We start from the raw sequence: 21803 nt of genomic DNA on the forward strand, positions 1-21803 counted from the left end.
GAGACGGGGGTCAATGTAAAACCAAGCCAGAAATCACTTGCGAATTTACAATGTAGATTTCCAACTGCAACTCACCTGAACACCGAATGGCTGTTGTGGTGTGACGGTGGGAAGGACAATCCACTAACATAATAAAAACGACAGCGAGGATGACAAAGCGGCAAAATCGAATCGGCAGCGAAAATGTGTCAAATGGAATTTGAAACCATAGCTTCCCATCAGTGCCCTCGTTCGTCCAGGGGGCATCGATGTACGTCATGAAAAACAATTCAGTCATATTTGTGTGCTTTTCGCCTTTTTGTGTGTTTGTTTTGTAAACGCAGCAGCTCACCAACAGAGTGGGGCCTCTGGTATTCGCAATTTGAGCTGTTACGTGCCGATAATTTGGGGCGTTTTCCGTTTGTCATTTCAACCGCACGACATGCACACAGCAGAGTCACTCCTCTATTTGGATTCTCATATTGGACAATGATGCTGCTGGCCGTATCCTGTGGCCTGCAGGTGTGCTCACCAGTTAAATATAATTTTCCGATTTTAATTTTTAGCGATTTGCAACTCTAATAATTTTTATCTTTGATATCTGATTTCCTATAACTAATTAGGTATTCCTTCACCATTGGAATTATTGCTCCTCCGAAATATAAATCCCCTTAAGTAAGCACACAGTTTTGGTGGACTTACCAGATTAGAGCTCTTAAAAACCGAACAAAAATAAAAACCAACTTGACTGCAAATTCAGGGCTTAAATTCAGTAAAAAAATACATATTTTTGCTGAAAAACAAATTAACTGAATTGTGCTCATTTGAATTCCAGGCGCAGAGCTAAAAATGCAAAAAGTAATTAATATCCTGGCGTTCGTGTGTCCATGGTCCAAGCTTTGCATTCTGATCCCGCAGGACTGCTGTATGGTGGCCAGCCAGTGGAGGGCTTGGAGAGCTTTGTGGGATGGGTGGACTGCATTTTCATAATTTCAGCACAACAGCGGCGAACAAAACGTCGGGGAAGTCCCGAAGGGACCGAAACGAAGCGCAGTAAATTCCGACGCACTGGAATTTATGCAGCAAATATTAACTTACCGCACACACACGACTCCTGGCGCATAAATCCAAGGCAAGCAGCAGCAGGACCACCAAGAGAGCAGGAGCAGCCAAATGATCCCCGTCCCGCCGATTTGTGCTTGGCCAGCAAGAACTGACAACAAAACTCATTAGCAGACCCGGCGACCGTGACCGTCGCGCAAAATGGGCGTGGACCTCGTCCTCGTCCTCGTCCACATCCCATTCCCAAATGGGCGTGGTCCGCTGGTCAACCGCAGCCCCGGGAAAGCTAAAGAACTGGAGAAAAGTCGAACGAACAAAAAAAAAGAACGCAGCGTGCACTTCCGTTTGCGGAAAGTTCTCGTTATTTTATTCATATTTTCGCAGGCTGCACTTTATCTCGCTGCGGCGGTCTTAGTTGGCGAAATTGTGTGCAACCACGAAAATCTAATAAGCGCGCAAATTTGTTGACATTGCGCAAATGTTTTTTACGGGCCTAAGAGGCGAAACTTTCGCCCGTCCAGCCTCCGAAATCGCCCAAGCCCGCCTTCGTTAAAGATGGCTGTGGTCTGGCCTTGGTCCTTAACCCATTTTGTGGCATTGCCAGATTCTGTTTTCGGCAGCAAGCAAGTGAAAAGTTTCCATCTGCGCCAATTTGGAAGTAATTAAGCTCTGGAAATCTTAGTCTTCTTTCTCAGGCTTTATAAATAAAACGAAAATTGTAAGCTAAATACATAGAAAACGGAGTCTATACGTGAAGATTCTGGTTTATATATTTATTTATATTAAAAATATATTCAGAAAGTTTTTGAGGAAAGGAATACAAATGTATATTTTCAAACCAAACGTCATTAAACAGAGTATCAAAAGTGCAGTTAAGACTTAAAAGTCCTCTGATAGATGGGTAAAACCAAGCTTTTCTGCCTTTCACCATAAACTTGCTAAATGGCGAAAGAAACCAGTCTGCGGAGCAAAAAAGTGAAGGCCTTTAAAGGATGCGGCTGATAAAGGACGTGTTTTCAGTCGTCAGGACTCCCCATCGATCGGATGGTCCGTCAGAGGCGCAGGGGCGGCGAGACAATTTCATTAACCGCTGCGCCGTTTAAAGGCCAAGACTTCGTCCCTTTTGATTTTTATCGGTTGACCTCGACACGAGAGTGTCCTGTCTGACAGGATTAAATGCGAGCACAGCCCTGGGGCGGGGCGTAAAGATTTTAATTATTTTTGCGGTTTGAAAATGCATTCGTTCCCGGACAGCGCCCGCCCCACGCCACTCGCCTGTCAAGGCAAAGGACATGCGGGCGAAAGGATGCAGGGTAAAGGAGCAACCGCAGACACCCCGACTTTTATCAGCGCCTTGCAATTGTCATGTGCGCGCGGGTGAGCTCACTGCATTCATTTAAAAGAAAAGTGCAATAACATGTTATTTTAACCCAGACAGGACTTCCTTCTCCTGCTGCTGCTTCTCCCTGGTTATTCCCAGCCTGATTGTAAACGGTAAGCGGCTTTAAAACATTCACTGCCTTATTACGAAATTACAAGCGGATGACAGGGACGAAGGCGGTCCTGCGCTGAATTATTCGAAATTCCCCAATAATTGAAAAAAGAAAAATAAGCGGCGGGATAAACCGAATCAAAAGGAATGGGTGCGCTGGACACTCGAATCATCTGAAATCAATGAAATATTCAATGATTTACATTTGCGTTCAGACGTTTTTTGCTCATTATGGAAATTTATTTATTATGTCCCACGTTTTGAATAAAAAAGAGAGAAAAAATGAAACCAAATGAGAAAGAAATGGTTCAGCTTACGCGAAATAAAAGCAGATTTAACGAGTTATTTACCAATTTAAATTATTAAAAAAGCAGGCGACATAACTCTGATGAGTTAATGCTAATAAAAATATATCACTTGAACATTTAAGCAATTTAAGTTACAGCCACAATGCCTACCAGTTCCTACGAATTTAATTTTGTTAAGAAAATAATACAACTCATGAGAAATATCAAGCCAAAGCTTAAGCTTAAACCACTTTGTGAATAAGCCATTCCCTGTTCTCATGCCATAAGCAACTAATATTATGTTGGCAACACTTATCGAAAGCCTTCAAGAACTTTATCCATTCCCGTTTGCCCTTTTGTGCATTTACCAAGCTCACTCTTTATGCAAGTTTCAAGGAATTCCAACTAAAGCCATATTTTTAGGAGTACGACATGGATTTAGCCGGGGCTAAAAAGGCACCGAGAAAGGAGGGCAGCTATTTTTCGAAGAAATATCCGTACAAATTTTCACAATTAATATGCACTTCCTGTGCAGACGACTTGCAGGCAGTTTTGAATGCAACCGGCAACAACAAGTAGGAGGGGAGGAGGACTCCTTATTTTTCGGGGGAAGGAGCATTCCGTTTCTCAAGCAAACCCACACCGAACCGAAGTTCACATGTGAGTTCATTGCTGCCATTAATGAATACGTGTGCAGCAATAAAGCCATTTTTTATGGGCAAAAGTCACGTGAGAAACTATTTAGTACATTTACGAGCGACCCGGGGGTAGCAGCTGCGGTGTGGTGAGGGAGTGCAGCTCTGGCCGGTGCAACTTTGTGCCTGACACAGCCAGAAGAAAGCCAAGTTTCTTTCTACATAAATACTCTGTCCCATTGTGTGTGAGTGGTGTGTGTGTGTGTGTGTTAGTGGGAAACGAATCACGGCAAAAAGTGAAAATATTTTCTAGTTACTCACATGCATATTTATATACGTGTGCTTATAAACCAGAACCATACACACCTACATATACTATATAACTAAAAGAACTATATTGCCAAAAGCCCCGACTATAAGATACCCGGTGAAGGGATATTGCATATTTCACAGGGCATATAAAATGTATATAAATATATGATTAATATATAAATATATAAAATATAAGTATTATATAAACTAATTGTAGATCTATAAACAATTAGTTTATATAATACAATAAACCAAGTTTTAAGATCCAGAAATATATTTTAAAAGCCTCTTGCAAAGGGATCCATATACGTGAGACTTTCTTCTTCTACTATAACTACTATTTTACTATTATACTTTTATATTTATCAGCTTTTTCCGGCCGTAAAGGGTACCTATAATAGACTCTTAGCAGTCTACCTCCGCCATGTATAAAAAGGGAGGCATTTTGCGCGCTGCCTGAATTAATTTTTGGCATTTATCAACTAAGCAAATTGAAATCGTGTCGGTTGAGTCTGGCATTCCTAACCCAGTTTATTGTTGGGCTTCCTTTGATATGTGCACTCGAACTCTCTTTTTGTAGAGGGTCTTGGGTTTGCAGCAAGGCGAAAAGGCCGCTTGTACGACTTCAACGTATCCGATGTTGTCGTATGTGTAAATCAAGGAGTTTTTGATACTTCCTCAACGGTTTTTTGGCACATCAGATAATTGATTTCAGAGTGGAACGACTCTCTGGGGCGTTAATGAGTGACGGTTGGCAAAGTTTTTGAATTGTTTAGAGTTCCTAGAAAAAGAAAAGGAATAATAGGGGTTCCCTTCATGGAATAAGTGGGCTTTCGATCAAACATTAAAGATATTTTAACGATTAGTGTGGTGTGTTATTTTTAAATAAACAAAAATGAAACGAAGTGGCATTACAAGCCACCAAAACTGCAGGACCTTATATAAAATATATACCCCTAGCTTAGTCACTTTTTTGGCTCACAGACTCTCCAGAGTTTGACCCCGAAAGCCGGCCATAAAAGCACAGAGACTTGTGCACTTTATAGATCTCTTACTAGCATTACGACCTTGTGCGGGAGGGAGTGGTTGTGTTAGTGGGCGGTTGTGTTGCGGCAATGCACCCATTAGGCCGACCGGTAAATGAGCATTGAAGCAATTCATAAAACTGCCCAAACAAAAAGCCAATTTTATTCGCCCCAGCCACGCGTAAGTGGCGGCTTTCCTTTCTTTGCTGCCCTGGCGCCATTGTAATGGGACTACGGCTGTAGTTGAGAGAGTCCGTAGTCCATAGTCCATAGTCCATAGTCCTTAGTCCGAAGTCCGGCTGGGCGATGGTGAAAACGTGTTTACGCTTTTATTATGTAAAGAACCGGACAAGCCGCCCCGTCGGCCGTAAAAGAGCCAACGCACACTTGAACTCCACAAATCTGCGTGGAGTGTTTTAGGCGCAAGCACTCACACATGGCTCTGGCTCCGACTCCTACTGCTCCTGCTTCGTCTCCACCTCTGTATCCTGGCCTGGCCGTAACGTATGCAAAGTAATTGTGCGCATTAAATATGTTCTGTTTTTATTAACTGCGGCTGCGGTAGCTGCTTGACTCTCTTAACGAGAAACAATTAAGAAAAACAGGCGCGTATCATAAAATTAAAATTATGCAAATTCAAATTTTGAAGCAACAGCGTATAAAAACGAGTGGGATTTTCCTTTCTTTTTTTTTTTATTCGAGGGCAATGCGGCAAAACTGCAGGCATTTTTTGTACATTTTGTGTTTGCTGCTCTACGCTGTTTTTGGCCTTGTTTACATTTATTTCTCCTCCATTCAGAGTATGCAAATCCCATAAAAACTCATTTTGAGCCAATTGACTGCATTGTTGTTATTATTGTTTGGCTTCGTCTTTGAGTTTTCCTCTTTTATTTTTCTCGTTTTTGTTTTTGTTTTTTTTTTTTTTGTGCGCGTTTTCACTGCCGGAGTTCTTTTATTTGAAGCTTGAAATGGTATCATGAAAAGTAGAAAAAATGCAGAGCAGACGATGTCCTTTCCATCATCTTCTCTCTTCTGCTCAACGGTAATTAACTAAAATCGTGCTTTTATTTGCCAGACAACGGGAACCAAGAACAATGGGAAAATCCGTTCATTTGCGAAAATTGTTTAGCTCCGGAAGAATAACGGAGAGACGGGGGAATGAGCAGCGAAATTGCAAATGGAAATCTAAAAATCTACTGCTGGGAAATGTAACTGTAAACGGCTACTAATACAACTGATTTCCCACATCGATGGCACTGGAAGAAAAGTTTAAAAATCTGTCAAAGATATTCTTTTAAATGCATAAATCTAATTTATAATTTTGAGAGTTATAGGATTAAAGTAAAACTCCTAAATCTTTGTAGATTACTTTTCTGGAGTAATAACATAACATATGGTATATCGAACTATATTAAATGAAAAGAATTTAAAACTCTATTGTTTTTTTGTAGAACATTTCAGCTTTTTATATCAAACAAAATATTATTGCAAACTTATGGCTATATTTTTGTTATCTCAGTTTTTTTCGCCACTGTGTGTTTTCTTTCCGTTTTAACCAACTTTCGCGAAACTCGCCATTCTGTTACACACACACATACACAGAAGCGCTTGTTGGTTTTTAATTTTATAGCCAAACAATATGCTTACAGATTTCGTTTGCAGTTTTTATTAAAAATCGATTGCAACACACCCACCCATACACGTCCTGGAATAGAAAAAATACATGGACTTGAAGCCGAAGCTTTCCTCGCTGTACAGCGGGCTTAGCAATAATACTCGTTTGGCTTGTGGCTTTCCAACTCACATATGTATATCCGATATATGCACTATATGGGTGGGTGGGATCGGATGCTGGGCCCAGCTATGAACTAGTGCGCGTCGCGTTGGTAAGAGCAGCAGCAAGGTAATACCATGCCAGCATTGGCTATGTATATTGACATGGTCTTGCTCCCAAATTAATCATGGAGTCTCCAGCGGATGCCACATACGTGCACCGTGAATATGAAAATCCTAGATTCACATACGTACCATACTGTGTGGAATCGGCAGTGTAATTAAAATTGTAGCAAGCTGGCAGGGCCAGAGGTATTTGCTTCACGAACCACAAACGCACACACAACAAGTGAACTCTCCACATTCAATTGTATTTAGCTAAATATTAATGAGTGAGTTGCCATCAATCGTTTATTATGTCGAGTGCCAGGTATTATGAATTACCCAAGTCAGGTTATTGAATATACATTTCCTGACTGCATTTATTGATTGCCAATTAGCTTAGCCTTTTGACCAGATGCTTAGATTAATTTAATTTAACTTTATTTCATATTGCTCATTTTGGTTTTTGAGATATTAAGGAAATATATTATTGTAATCGAGGTTTGAATTATTTTGATTATAAATTCGAATTCAGGCTTTTAATTAAAACGTCTTTAAATAAAAGCAAAATGTTCTTCTAAGAACTAAGAACCGTATCTTAAAGTCACTCTTGCAGTGGGTATAAATCGAAGGAGTATCGACCGGATTTATACACTTTGTTGTTGCTTCAGAATATCGCCACTTCACTGTGCACGCATATCCCGACCATTATCCAGTTTCTTTCTCCTTCTTACACTCTGTAAATGTGTGTATATACTTGGTTGTGCGGATATTCAGCCATATACACCCGCTGCAGATTACCAAAGTCGCAGCTAACATATTTTTCAAAAAAAAAAGAAAGAAAGAAAAACGGGGAAAGGAAAGCGGATAGGAAATGCTGGTGGAAAAAGAGCTGGAAAAAATGGGAAACTGTTGCAAGTGTGCTAAAGTTTCATGCTTCATTGGATGCCGACGCCAGGGCCCGTTACCCATTTACCATTTCCCATTTTCCCGGGGTCCTTGGAGCCCGTTTTCTTGGCGGCCACGTTGAGGCACGCGCTCTCCAAGAACAATCAAATTTGCAGTGAGCTTCTCCGGGTGTAATATTCCGGCCAGCCAGACAGACAGACATGTGGCCTCCAGCTCATTCTCAACCACCTCCCAAACTCCAAACCCGATCCAACTGCACCACATGCAATAATGTGATGCGGCAGGGGTGGCACTTTCATAATCGAAGCACTCGAAACGCCGACTCCCTTTGCCGAAAAATACTCCTGGGGCTGGTGGGCCCCATTAAAGCCATAACGGAGCATTCGAAATTTAAAAGGCCAACTCCCCCGAACAGCGACTTCCATTGTCTGCAGCCACTTGAGCACACATATGCTTAACGCTCCTCACTGCTGGGACTCTTGGCATATATGGTATATTGCCGGGCGGATGTATATAGTTGGGGAACCCTAAACGGTCGCCACCCGCCCGCGCCTCTTTCACTTTTTTATTTGCATATTTTAATGCAAATTGTGCAGAATTAATTTAGTGCTGTTTAGTCTCGAACCCCGAACTCGGTCTCAAACCCAACTCCGGCCCAGAACTGATCCATATCCTCCCCCCACATTTTTCCCTGTGTGTCTGTCTGTTCGGTTCGTGTCGCGTGGGTGGCTTTCGTTTCATATGTAAATATTCAAGTTTCAAGTTATTTTCCCTTCAAGTTCGTCGTCATTGTCGCCGTCGCCGTCTCCATTGTCGTTTTACTTTATTGTTTATGCCCGAATTGTGTTCGAGGGGCACTGGAGTGTGGCCTAGTTTTGGGCCAAGGGGCAATGAATGTGCGAAAAATATTTTATGAGCTATATTATGTAAACTGAATTTAGTTTTCCGTTCCGTTCATCTCGGGTTTTCGCTTGACATTATTTGCTCTCTCTCTTATTTGGGTCTCATTGTGCAAGTTTGTTGGCCAAACATTTCTGGGGCATTCGAGTGGCAGGGAATTCGGTCTGTTTGCCTGTGTGAATAAACTAATCCGGACACGATTTGGGTTTAAGAAATGGTCAAATTCCATTGAAAGTCTCATTAGCCCCGACTTTCTCCAGGGTTTCTCTCAGGCACTCGCTCTTGCTCGCTTGAATATTCATGCGTGAAAAGGCGACAACCAAGAGAATTATTACATGGAATTGCATAAAAAATGTTGCTCACGTACAAAGGAAATGAAATGAAATGAATTTCTGAGCCGTCCTTCACTTTGTCCGCTAGTTATCTGGCTTCGCTTCGCTCTTCCGCTCCTTTTTTCCTTGCTGCAGCTGGGCCTTGGAGCGCTCCGAGGGCTCAGGGAAATTTATGCTGATCATTCATAATGTCAAAGACGCGACGCCAAAGGATGCTCGGTCGGCACTGCTCTGCGGTTCCAGGACCTCGGACTAGGCTCGACACCAGCGAGAATGAATGGCCCAGGTCAGGGCAGGACCACTGATAGCCTGGCCCAGAAACGCCCAGCTACTCCTATTCGCCCCAAATTTGGTTAACCCTTTAGCAGCCAACGTTGCGTATGAGGGATACTTTTCATTTTTGTGCCAACGTGGCGTATGAGTAATTTTTTAAAAATATTATTGTTTAAACTTTAAAGATATGTTTCAAAGGGTGATTTTGAAAAACTAGACATGGCAAGAAATAAAGTCATTTGAAATTTTATTATTATCATCTACGAAACCCTCAAACTCAAACGAATTATTAAGATTATTAATACTTTAAGATAATTTCCTATAAACGTAAAGAATATCCCTCAACCAAAAGGGTTAAGCTTTGCCCGGCTAAAATCCACTTTCCCTGAAGCTCTTTTGGTGCTCAGCTTTTTGGGGCTTCTAATCATCGCCGTATTATCATCGCAATAGCGCCAAATGAGCGCCTCATTGCAGTGCAGGGAAAACGGGAAAAAGTGAGTTTCCATTTATGGCTAAACAAATGCTGTGTCTCCCTTCGCGCTCAGCCAAAATTATTTGTATGTACAGCAAGAGTCTGGGGAAATCAGCAAAGCACGTCAACGAAGAGCAACAGAAACACGAAAAAAAACGGTGCACAATAAGAAGGGAAAATCAATTTCCGCTTTCGAAATAATTCCAAAGCCATACAAAGGCGGCATCCAAAGCCGGTGCTGAGCTCCGGCTAAAGCCGAAAAGGAGCAGAGATGTACCGAGAAAAAGTCGCCATTATCCTGCGCGGCAGCGAGATAAGATATTTGCACAAGAATGGCATTCAGTTGATAAAATCCGATTTGAAAATGAGCGAATGCCTGGCAATGAGCATGGATCGAAGGACTCGCCCTCGAAACAGAGACAGGACTCTCAGCCTGCTTGGTTGGGATAACAATTTTATAAATAAATATTTGTGCGGGCGACAGTCCTCCTCGCTCGCCGTCTGCCTCTTTGCGTTTCGCTTTTGAACTCAACTATCGGGCGATAAATCATTTGAAGTTCCCTTGCCCTGGAACAATTGGCCCGGTGACAATCTCTGTCCGGACGGAGGACGAAGGCCTCCTTCCGCCCGTTCCTTTTTTTTTTTTCTTTACGCACTTTTGGCCCCGTAAATCTGTGCCAGAGAGGCACTGGCAAAGAAGAAGGCACCGCTCAAGGAGAGAAAAGGAAGCGTGTCTCCGACTGATAGCCCCAATGACTTCCGTTCCTGGCGTTTAATGCTTTTTAATGAGTTGCTGGTGCAAACTGTTCCAGGACATGGACGTGGACGTGGATGTGGACCTGAATCCAGACCTGAATGTGGACCTAGATGTGAATGTGTGTGTATGGGGTACATTGGCATGGACAGCTTAATCGATTTCATTGTCGGCTAGCCGAGGTTTCAGGTCAGGAAATTGCTCAAGTTCCTTGAAACTCTTAAACTTTAATTTGCGCTCAGAATTTATAGCCTACCTTTTGGGGCATTTTATGGCATTCGAATGAGCGTGTTGCAGGAAATATGACATTAAAATGAGGATATAGTGTACACCTGATTATAAATTTTATAGGAATTAAGTGATAAATTAGTTATAATAGTTTTGGCCTAAAATATTTCGTATTTATCCCAGAGAATCTTCAAAATCATTTAATCCTTAACCAGACTTTCTGAAAACACTTTCTAAGTAACTTTCCCATATTGAACTTGTTCTTGTGAAATCGTTTTCAGGAACGGGACTCCCCCGAGCCTGCTGCCTGCCTGTAGATTGATGGTCTCTTGTCCTTGCCCTCTAGTGCCCGATTTGAGTATTGTGCCCAAATCGTTTTCGGACGACAGTTTAGAATTCGATTGGCCCAAAATGGACACACAGCCTGATTACTTATGCCGGTCAGGTAAATCTTGTAAAAATTGTCTCCTCCCTTGGCCGGCAGGGTGGCAGGATGCTGAAGGAAGTCTTGCCTTTTCACTTTGGGCTTGGTTTGGCGGACTTGATTTGTTGGTTGTGTCTTAAAGTGGGACTTTAATTTGTTTTGGTCACCGGCAGCGCGAGGAGCGGAGCCATATGTCTTGGTTGCCATGGCACCAAGATGAATGCCTCGGGCCGCGGGTGTTTGGCTTCCTTTCCGGGACTTCTCCACACTGTACCCGCCCCTTGACAAATGAGTGGCCCAAAGGTCGTTGTCAGGGTCGCGATTGCCACTGGCCTGCGTTGTTTTTTATTATTTGTTTATGCGTTGCCCGTCCGGCTCTTCAGCTCTCCAGCTGTCCGGCGTTCTGGTCTATTGAAAAATCTCTCTTCCGGCCAAGGCGAAAACAAGAGATGAGGCAGCGGCAAAAGTAATGCAGGAAGATAAACAAGTAGCCGCAAATGGCCAAGTCAAGACCGGATCCTGGCTAGTTCCACGGGCCACGTTCTCGGCCAGGACCTAACAAATTGTGGGCAATATTTTCATTTCATCAGGAGTGTCCTTGGACGCGGGACTGGCAGCGCCTGGGGGCGCGTTGGCAACTTTATTGCATTATTGAAAAACTTGTCAAAATATTTTGAATGTGTAGGAAAGCTGTTCATGGCTCTTATTAAATTTCCCTGGCTCCGCCAGCGCACATAATTGTATGAAAATATTGTATTTCCTGGTGCTGGTCTTTTATAAGAGTCTCATATTTACTTTGTGTTTATTTTGGGAACTTACCTCGGACGTCGAGACTTGGGAATATGCATTTTTAAGCTAGTGGCTTGTCCGGCTCCGGCTGTTGGAATTGCTCATGGTTTAATTAACGCAAATGGCAATATTAAAATTTGATATATTTCATATTTTATGCAAGTAAGGAATTTTATCGGCAACGTTCATGTTTTTCCAGTATATTTATGTTTTGCAATCAAGTGGAATTCTTTGTGGTTTAATTAAATTGCTGTTGATCCTTTCCAGAACCGTTGGCCATGTATGTTTTTTTCTGCAAGAAAAATGTGAAATATTTATATGTTAAATATTATGTGCAGATTTTTTTGCGTCTATGATTTGTGGTTTTAGGAAGGCTTAAATGAAAATGAACAGATTTAATGAATTATTATAGTATGACTATGTAATTTCAATTTTAGTTTTTGTTTAAATGAAAATAAAGAGCTTGACATTTTATAAATATTGCATATTTTGTTTATTTTTTTCAAGGTAATAATTGTAATTTCTAAGCAAAAACAATTCAGCTTGCTTACTGTATTGTTTTTCTCTTTAATCTTTCATTATTTTTCATACAACACACTCCAAGTTTTCCCAGGAAATGCTGGTTTCAATTGTTACAGCTTCGAGAACACCAACTAATTGATGGAAAATACCTGTCAGACGCACCCCTAACCCAAGCTACGTCCAAGTCCAAGTCCAGCACAGCCCTATGCGGTAAATCAATCCTTAGAAACCGAGCTGCCGTTGGGGGCCACATTTTATTTCTAGAAATAATGATGGTCATGCTGAGCGTAATGGGTACGTATTGATGAAATTTAATATTTCGAGAAAAACTCACTTTGCTCGCTGGCTAAGCTGTGCAGGGCGGGGATGGAAAAATTGGCATCAAATTTCCAATTAAAGAACAAATTGCAATTTATATTGCGCAAGTTGCCCGCTTTTGTTTTGTTTGCCGTTGTTTCTAATTCGCAGTAAATTATTTCGGGGTAATTATTTTGTGGCTGGCTATTAAATATCTCTGACGTTGCGCTGCTGTTGTTTGTTGTTTGATGTCAGACAATTATTTTCGATTCATTAATATAGAATGCGTTTCTATTTTTCCCAGAAACTTTCGCTGGTTATTTTGTAGAGCGTTGTTTGGTTTTGTGTGTGCTTGCCGCTCCTAATTGAAAATGTGCTGCCTAATTAGTGAAAGGCTTTCAGCCTCGTTTGTTCTCCCGGCCTGCCTGCCAGCCACCAGTATCGGAAGCCATTGCTCCTGTCAATTTTGTCAGGATGTCAACCGCTGAAATTCCCCGCTCCTGTCAGGCTTTTCCTCGTTTCCACGCACACATCTGTGTCTGGGCGCGAGTGTCTATTATGTGAAAATGCGCATATGTCTGGCTGGGTGGCATATAAATGTCGTAGTCAATAAATACAAAGGACCTCGGAGAGGACATTTTAAAATCTATATTGGAATGGGTATTCTCAAAAACCTAACGACGAAAGGACACCCTAACTCAGACTCTCTTTTCCCTTTAATTAATATTAGAACTGATATAAACTATAATCTAATGAATTCACATCATTATTCTGATATTTATGAAAGACAGATAGCATATATGGATCCTTAAAGCCTTAATCCCCAAATATTATTTGTATATTTGTTCATCCTTGTCTTCATATTTATTTACTTTGTCCCCAATGAATGGAAGTCTCTTTTATTTCCGTATTTTTCTTTTGGGAGCCCCGAAAGCCCAAGAATTGTCTGAGTGTCACGCACATTTTCCGCTGCCACCCTCTGGCAATTCTATGCGCATTTTTCTATTATTTATTATTTTTATTGAGCTCGAACTCGTATACTGGAATAATGGAGCGGGCGCTTGGCGTGTTGACAGCTGCCATTGATTTCGTTTAGAGGCGAAAAGGGAAATTAGCCACGTTTTCATTCCATCCATTTTCATGCAGTGCTGCATTAAAATTATATTCATATATACTGGTGCGCTGGTGTGTGTCGGAAATGCAATAATATTTTTGCCTGATTTGGAATAATAACATTACCGCCTGTCGCATAAATTATGCATTGAGTGGCCAAAATAGGGGTGATGGCGATATTCCCAGTTTTTATTTGCTCACCGAGTTGTTGTTTTTTCTCACATATCAACTGAGAGAGAGAGAGAGAGAGATTTTATCTGCAAGCAATTGGATTATTTTCTTCTTTGAAATGGGAAATTTTCCTGTTTTCCTTGAAGCAGCCTTAAACTTGCTTTAAAGTTTAAATCCAATTTTTGATCGGACAACGAGAAGTCAATTTCGTATCGATTAAAGTTTCGAAAAGAAAAAGCAATTAAACGGGCTGTGTGTGCCTGTGTGCGTGTGAAAATGTTCTTTAAATTGAAAATCATAATTATTCATGACGAGGCCAACCGAGCCGAGTAGAAAAATGGTTATAGTCAGTCGCTCACATATCGGTTGTTTGGCGAGCTCTTAAATATAAAACATTTAACGTTCGCCTTTGTTGATGGCTCCGACTCATTCGCTTCATTTGTTGAATGCATAAAGCCCGACAGCCCCATTCAGCAGGACCCCTTGCATCCTGGGAGGCCCATTGTGGGGTTTTTCCATCACATTCGCTCCTTTTGTTTTCCCCACATTTTGTATTTTCGTGATTTTCTTTTTTTTTTAAACTTTTTCATTCATTCAAACAAGTAATGAAGTTCTCTTCTCCAGAGCGGCAGCGATCCCGCTTTGTTGTTGTTTTTATTGGGTTTGATATTCTTTTTATCGATGCACGTTAAATTTTATTGCAATTGTTATGCGCTCACATCTTTGGGCCGGACGGGTCGGGGGGGTTTGTGCGTTGCGGTGGCGTTTTATATTTAATAAATTTAAATCACTTTATATGCGAGTTTTATGTGCGTTAATAATGCGAACGAGCGGAATGCGTTTCAGCTTTTCCCCTTTCTTTATGGACAAAGAGCAGAAATTTCAAAAGCAATTTATTCCGGGCAGTCTACCCGATACAATATGGGCATAAACTAGCCAACATTTATGGCCGATGTGCAGGAAATTAATGATGAGTTTCGCGTGCGTTTTAAATGACTGAGGAGAATCAAAGCTCGAGCGCTCTTTGATGGATGAGCCATCAGCTTAAAGTTTTCGCGGCTGGATTTGTGATAAATGTCACAGTTAACAAATACATTTTTGAAAATATTATATTAATTTGGATGCTTAAAGGCTGCAAAAGCATGATGCCAGGCCAAGTCACTCCACTTCGTAGCTATCCATATTTGACAATGATTCTGCTACACAATCCTCGATCCTTTAACACTGTACTCATCTCTTAAACCCCACCAAAGGTCCTTAAAAAACGCATTGCATACTTGTGGTCACCTCTCTAATAAACTCTCAATGCATAACAATTTCTATGGCATGTAATATTAAAAACTTAAATTACTCCGCAATCAAGAATGGCAAGGAATTTAAAAAAGAGTGATGCAACGGAATAACTTTGTCAGTTTTGACCGCACCAGCCAACGGCTTTGCTCGGGTCCAACTTGAAATAAAGTTTTTTGCAGTTTTTGTTACTTTTTGCCGTCGACGTTTTTGTGCACTTTTGGATGTCAACACATCGACATGAGGACGTAAGGACATTCGTCCAATTTACACACAAGTTGCGCAAGTGGCCGCCCCGGCAATGCCACTCGAGGCAGGACTCCGGCGGCAGACAAGCAACAAACTTGAACTTTTGCGGCCAGCCAGATGTGCTCCTGCAGCCCGAAATACTTACATTTACATCTTGCTACGGCGGCAAGGCTCTTATATATGTAAGAATATTGCTATATGTACATCAAAGCCCCCACGGCCACAACATTTTTGGCAACCGCGCGCATTCCTCGCACTCTAATTACATGTTGAACTGGGCGCCGGGAAAAGCGGGAACTGGGGAGTGCGACTGGAGACTGGGGACTGGAGCCTGGGAAATTGCGGAAAACTCAAACTGAAAACTCGGCTTGAGCATGCGTTGTGGTTTTTCATTTGCATTCGCTTCGAAGAACTTCGCTCCAGAGTTTTAAGTGAATGAAATTTCTTGGCCTGGCCACTTCTTTCGGCTGGCGAGGATAATTAAATTGGGCACAAGCACCAGAACCAGCCTCTATATACATATATACTGGCTATATCCCCATGCACTTCCATATTTTATTTATGATTTCCCCACCTTCTCCGTCTCTCTGCCTTTTTGCGCTTGTCACTGGAGGAGCCAGTATGCAGAGCTGCGATAATTTTGCCAGGCACATTTTCACACAGAAAACAATTGTAAACATTTTGTGAGCTTTTTATTAATTAGCATTTCAATTAAGGCTTCGATATTAATTAAACATGTTATTTATAAAATATATTACTGTCTATATTTATTGTAAATAAACATTCAAAATTAATCTCTCAGTTATTTTCATCAATTAATTAAACTTTAAGGTTGCCTCTGCTGACTTCTAGGGTCTAGCTGCATTTTTTTTTCGGTGCAGAGTTTTCCGTTCTCGGTTCACGGTTTAGTGAGCAACAACAATTTTCTTGCCATGAATGCATTTTGCAGCCACACTACCACCCCGCCCGCCCACTTGTTTTGGGTTTTCTTCTGCTAAACTTTCGGGGGGAAAATCATTTATCAATGTCAGAGAATGCAGAACATTCTCTCTCCGCACGAGAGAACTTGTGTATGGCGGCAGATTGCGAAGGCCTAACGTTTGATAGGAGGGGGTGGCTTTGGATGGGTGGCCTTTCCGGGGGTGCATGCAGCACCCGGAGTCGGAAAGTGCGTGAAACAAGTTGGCGAAACTTCAGACTTTGTTTCGCAAAATACTCAAGTGATTTTGAAAATTATGCACACGCATAAATGCATCGACCCATCGCCAGACATGGCCAAAACTTTTTATCAAAATTGCAGTCCACAAAAGCTGGTGAACAAGAGCATAAAACTTGATCTCACACACATATATATTGGTGCCGAAAAAACTTTGGCATTCTGTATGGCATAATAAGGGGGATAGCATCACTTTTGAGATTCTAGACATTTGGATTTTTAGGAAAGAAGGAAGTCCCCCCTAACCATGAATATATAATAATTATAATTTCATATTTAATGTGATCTCTTTAAGATTTAAACATATTCAACATATTTCTACTTTTATTTTTGACAAGATCTGAATCTTCAGTAAAAGAATTTCAATCACCTACTGGATTTGTCTAAAAATGTTCCAGTAATTTAGAATTTTTTCAGCAGGATAGATTTATATTTGGTTAAATAATATATAGAAAAATATCCCCATTAAATGTAGACCTATTATTTTTAATTAAAAACTCATTACCTCACAACAAAGTTTGTAAAACAAATGGCTAAATAAATATCCTGTTGCAATTTCCTGTCAAAAGTACCCTATAAATATTGTACGAAGTTTCCTTGGACAATCGAGTAATTGAATGGTATCAAATTCTTTCTCCAATTTGAACCATTTTCTGCCGAATGAGACTGGCTTTGTCTTTGGCTTATGGCAGAAACTTTTGCACTTAGTTCCAGGTCTCCACTTTAGCCCCGATCCCCGGGATACCCAATCCCAAAGCCATTGCCATAGCAGAGCCAGAGCCAGAGCCCGAGCGGTCGGGCAAGTGTTCTAATCCTCTGGCCGCCACTTGTTTGCTGGCGAAACAAGTTTGCACTCAAAACTCGTAAATAATGGATGGAAAAAAGCGCAACCGCACCATTCATAATGGAAAAAGTTGCCCGGCCACTTGAAACTATTGCACAAGCACCAAGCTGGCCGATCCGGGGAAGGATTCAGCCGTCGCAGTGGGTTCTGGGTGTCAGCATCCGCCTCCTCCGAGAATGCATTGCATGCCGTCACGCCTTCGCTGGGGTAGCTGCAGACCATGGCCATGGATACAAGGCTGGGGGGATGCAGCTATTCCACCCATTGCCGCTGGCGTTATTGTCATGTGTACAGTAAGAATTACAAATAACAAACAACGAGGCCGCAGTGCACAACAATCCGCACAGACATACAGCTTCCCTCCAAAGTTGCTGTCAGTGCTGCAGTCTTTGTTGATTTCACGTTGAAATTGCTGAATTTCAGAGGTCTTGAGCAGAAAAATATAAAGTTTTAAAAAGTTTGCTTTTACTTTTAAGGTATTATTAATTTTTTATTTTTAGATTTTAGAGATGGGAAGGAAAAGTATACATAGATATAAATCTTCGACTGCTCAACTCCGATACTTTTTGGCATCAATAGCAGCAGTCAGGCACCACTGTCTGGCGTTATTGCATTGCCCGTGACTGGCTGTGGCCTTGGTGCGGTTACCAGGACGTTGGAGCCACCGAAGGGCAGAAGGCGGACTGGGCCACCGTGTAAGCCAAGGTTATAGTCACATTTTTAATATGCTGTCTGTTCCGGTTCTGGACGTTGTTTATGATGCGCATATCCAATGGAATTCCATCCATGCCTTGGTATATTTGTAATAAATTTAAAATTGCTTTCGACTTTAAATTGCACAGGATGTGCCGTGCCGAGTGAAAGTCAAACAGCTTTAACATTAAATGTGTCTTATGGTTTGCATGAAATATTGTCAACTTCCCCGGAGAACAGGCAATAAATTTTGATATTTATAAACATAACTTGATTTAATTTAATTATATTATATCTTATCAGAAGAGAATTATGGCAAGTTTCGGAATTGCAGAAAGAAGTCTTGAATACAGTGAAACTCTCTTATGATTATTATTATTAAAAATTTAATATTTATTATAAGTATTTATCGCTTCAATTGATTTCGATTTTAAATATTTATCAAACATATCATTATGTTTAATATCTTATTGCTAGTTTAGAGTTATCACTGGCCTTACCTTTAAATTATTTATTTATATTAAAGTCACGAACTTGGCACAACGACACAATTAAAGTTTCGGTATGAAGAAAAGCCGGGAAAACCAGGAAAAAGCGGAAATCAGACAACAGATGTCGCCCCAAAAGCACACACACACACACAGATACACTCACACGCAACAGTAACTGGGCAATTATTGTAATATTTCGACTTTAGTTTGAGTCTTGTGCGGATTTAATTCGATTTAATTTATGTTGCAGTCTATATGCGCACACACACGTACTATTTGCATGGGGGGCTCGGTGCCGGCAGGGAGATTCACCGCCCACTAAGCTCGTAAACTCGTGACTTTGGGAGCCGGCGAAATCCGAGAACCGAACGACGACGAGGACGACAACGATGAGGTGGACGAGTGTTCGCCACGCGACTCGAGTGCAGACTGAGTGTTGCTGCAGCGCCGGCAGCAGCGGTGGCAGAGGCGGTCCCAGCGGCAGCAGCGAGTGAGCCGAGCGGCCGCAGTTTCCGCCGCCAATGATAGCGGTACTCGCTGGAGCCGGAGAGCGGCTGAGTGGCACTCGGGAATCCCCGTTTGCCACTCGTGACTCAGGCCGTGACTGCGCAGGCGCTTGCTCTTTCCCTGTTACGCCGCTGATAACTCCAGAATGGTGAGTTTTGAAGTCTCAGGCTCGAGTTCTGTTAAAAGAAGCAACAGTTTGGCGTTATTTTGAAATATTTATTATATTTAAGACACAATATTTTATATAATATTATAAAATATATTATATTTTTTGTATTTTTATTACTCTATAAGTTAAATTTAAGAAATTGTTTCAGTTTTAAATATCACTAGAAGTAAACAGTTTTTACTGGTCTTGTTAATAACATTTTTTATCCGCTGTTAAGTACTGACACTGCCTGCTAAAAGTAGCCCCTCTTGCTATAAATCTGTTGTTAATAGAGTTTAACTTTAACATTGAAAAAACGATATCTCTTGTAAAGTAAATATAGACATGTAGGTTAGTTAAAGGAACTCTGAGAAATTTATAAGCTATTTTGATTATAGCTTCTAAAAAATGTATGTATTATTTATAATATATATACGAAAAACTACTGTGATTTTTATTACATTTAGTAACTAGTTGCTTTTCTTTTCATACTCTACTACATTGAATATTCAAAAAAGACAAACTAGCTATTAAATATAACACAAATGATAGAAATACAATTCGCTAAATTGCAATACTTGTTTTCCTAATTAAGAAAAAATTAATTAAATATAATGATTTATACTACAATTTTAAAAACAATTTGCTAAAATCAATTAATATATATTCATTAAAATATTTTTGGAGATATATTGTCGATCTCAAATTGTATTTTAGTTTATAAAAATTTTTGAACTATGATTTTCCATCAAACACTGAGCTCTGATGTGAAAATTGTGTTAATTGGAATATTTCAAAAACAATAAAAGCACAAATTGTCAGACATTACAAGTGAATGCTTTCATTAAAACAATAACAATAGATGCATTTAATTTTCTTTGACATAAAGGTAATATTGTAAGCGAAGGATACTAGCTTTTAATTGCTGACGAAGTGCTGCTGCATTTCAGAAGTAATAAATGGACAGTTTAATGGCTTTGTTTTGTAGTTAAGCTTTCTTTAGAGCAACATTGTGCTGAAAACATAAATCATTGGAAAATCTATTACAATTATTAAATTGTTTGACTTTCAAATTCATCAGCCGTAAAAAAACCTCTCTCTAGCCACTAATAAGCTGTGAAGTCTCCGGCAAACTTTCTACTTTGTGAGACCGCAAATTAGCGTTAATTTATAAATCGGGATTAAATCCACTATGTTTTTAATCCTGCCCGCACAATTTCCACTGCTCCACCCGGCTCAACTGCTTTGCCCTCTTATTTTCCTGACGTTCTCTTTCTCTCTGGCAATTGTTAAATTAAGGAAACAATGGAAAAGATAATATGAATGCCAAATTGGATTCAATTAAATTAATTTGCATTTGTGGCATTTTAATGGGCACATTCGCATATGCAACTCACTGCGTCAAGAAGACGGAAATGAAGTTTGATAAGTAAGTGCTTTAAATAATATAAAACCCAATTAGGCTGCGAGAGAAAGAATTGAAGGCTAACAATACGAAAACTGTATACCCTAAGAGTTCTGGTAAGAGTTTTTAGAGATGGCAATATTGTATAATACTAAATTATTATAAAATTAAAAAAGGTAGCTTAATTGTGGAAGGCAAATACCCCTTGCTCTAAATATTTTAATAAATTCATCCCATATCTAAATCGTCTCATCCGGTGACGATATCTAAGGTTTTTTTCACTTAAAATTTTTTTGCAAAATCCAAGTACCCTTAGCAAGGGTATTGAGAGTATTAATACCATTTCAGACGCCGGCAATTACTGACATTCGTCTGCTGTTAGCCTGTTCCCTGCATCTACAACTTTTCCCACATTCTCGGCTCTATTACGCCGGCGGTTTTACATAATGCAACAGCTGGCAGGGCTGAGCCAAGAACCACACCATCAGCTGCCATCAGCTGCGCTTCGACTAACCCAAAGCACTGGCTCTTATGAAGTTCAACAAATTATTGCGAATGGGGATATATATATATTTTTGTTTTGTTTTTCGCTTTTCGGGGTTGATTTGTATGCAGCGCTAAAAGCTTGAAAAATGTTTTACCCGCACGTGTTTCCTGCGCTTTGATAGAAAAACTCTCGCACAGCCGCACACCCAACACCCCTCCTCACGCAGACACACACACACACATTCGAGACACATTATATAAATAAAATGGGAATGGAAAAGCACAACAATGAAATGCCAACTCGGGGTGAATGGGGCGGTGGGTTAGCTGCCAGCGACATTCACATTACAATCTCAGGGGGGGTTGGCAGAAGAAAGGACCCTTTCCCTTTCCCTTTCCCATCCCCCAAATGTGACATTTTTAGAGCAAAAACAAAAAAATAGAATTGTTGCAATTTTTATACTCGAGGGGGGGGGGGGGGGGGGGGGGGCAGAGGCGGAAAGAGTATTTCGAAGCTGCGGACACAAATTGAAGGCAACCAAGCAAGTGAGTGCTCATGTTGGTTGCGACCCAGATCAGGCACTCTGCATATCATATGTCATACGGCGTATGCAGAAAATGTA

The 21803-nt window shown here is 40.8% G+C and overlaps 1 protein-coding gene across 3 annotated transcripts in view; it reads right to left on the reverse strand.

The window, feature by feature from the left end:
* Tmtc1 (Transmembrane O-mannosyltransferase targeting cadherins 1) overlaps positions 1-19047 on the reverse strand; it is a 46124-nt gene extending 27077 nt beyond the window's left edge. For 2 of the 3 annotated variants that reach the window (XM_070287422.1, XM_070287420.1), the window contains exon 1: positions 76-684. Coding sequence is in view for 1 of the 3 variants with exons in the window: in XM_041776007.2 (XP_041631941.1) it covers positions 11779-11807 (29 nt within the window). In the remaining 2 variants the exon portion in view is untranslated. Of the gene's footprint in view, positions 1-75; positions 685-11778; positions 12041-18643 lie in introns of those variants that run through there. The other variant, XM_041776007.2, reaches the window with a different exon arrangement.
* Between the last annotated feature and the right edge of the window lie 2756 nt (positions 19048-21803).

The sequence above is a fragment of the Drosophila kikkawai genome, chromosome 2L (assembly GCF_030179895.1).
Source record: "Drosophila kikkawai strain 14028-0561.14 chromosome 2L, DkikHiC1v2, whole genome shotgun sequence".
In the NCBI taxonomy this organism is placed as follows: Eukaryota; Metazoa; Arthropoda; class Insecta; order Diptera; family Drosophilidae; genus Drosophila; species Drosophila kikkawai.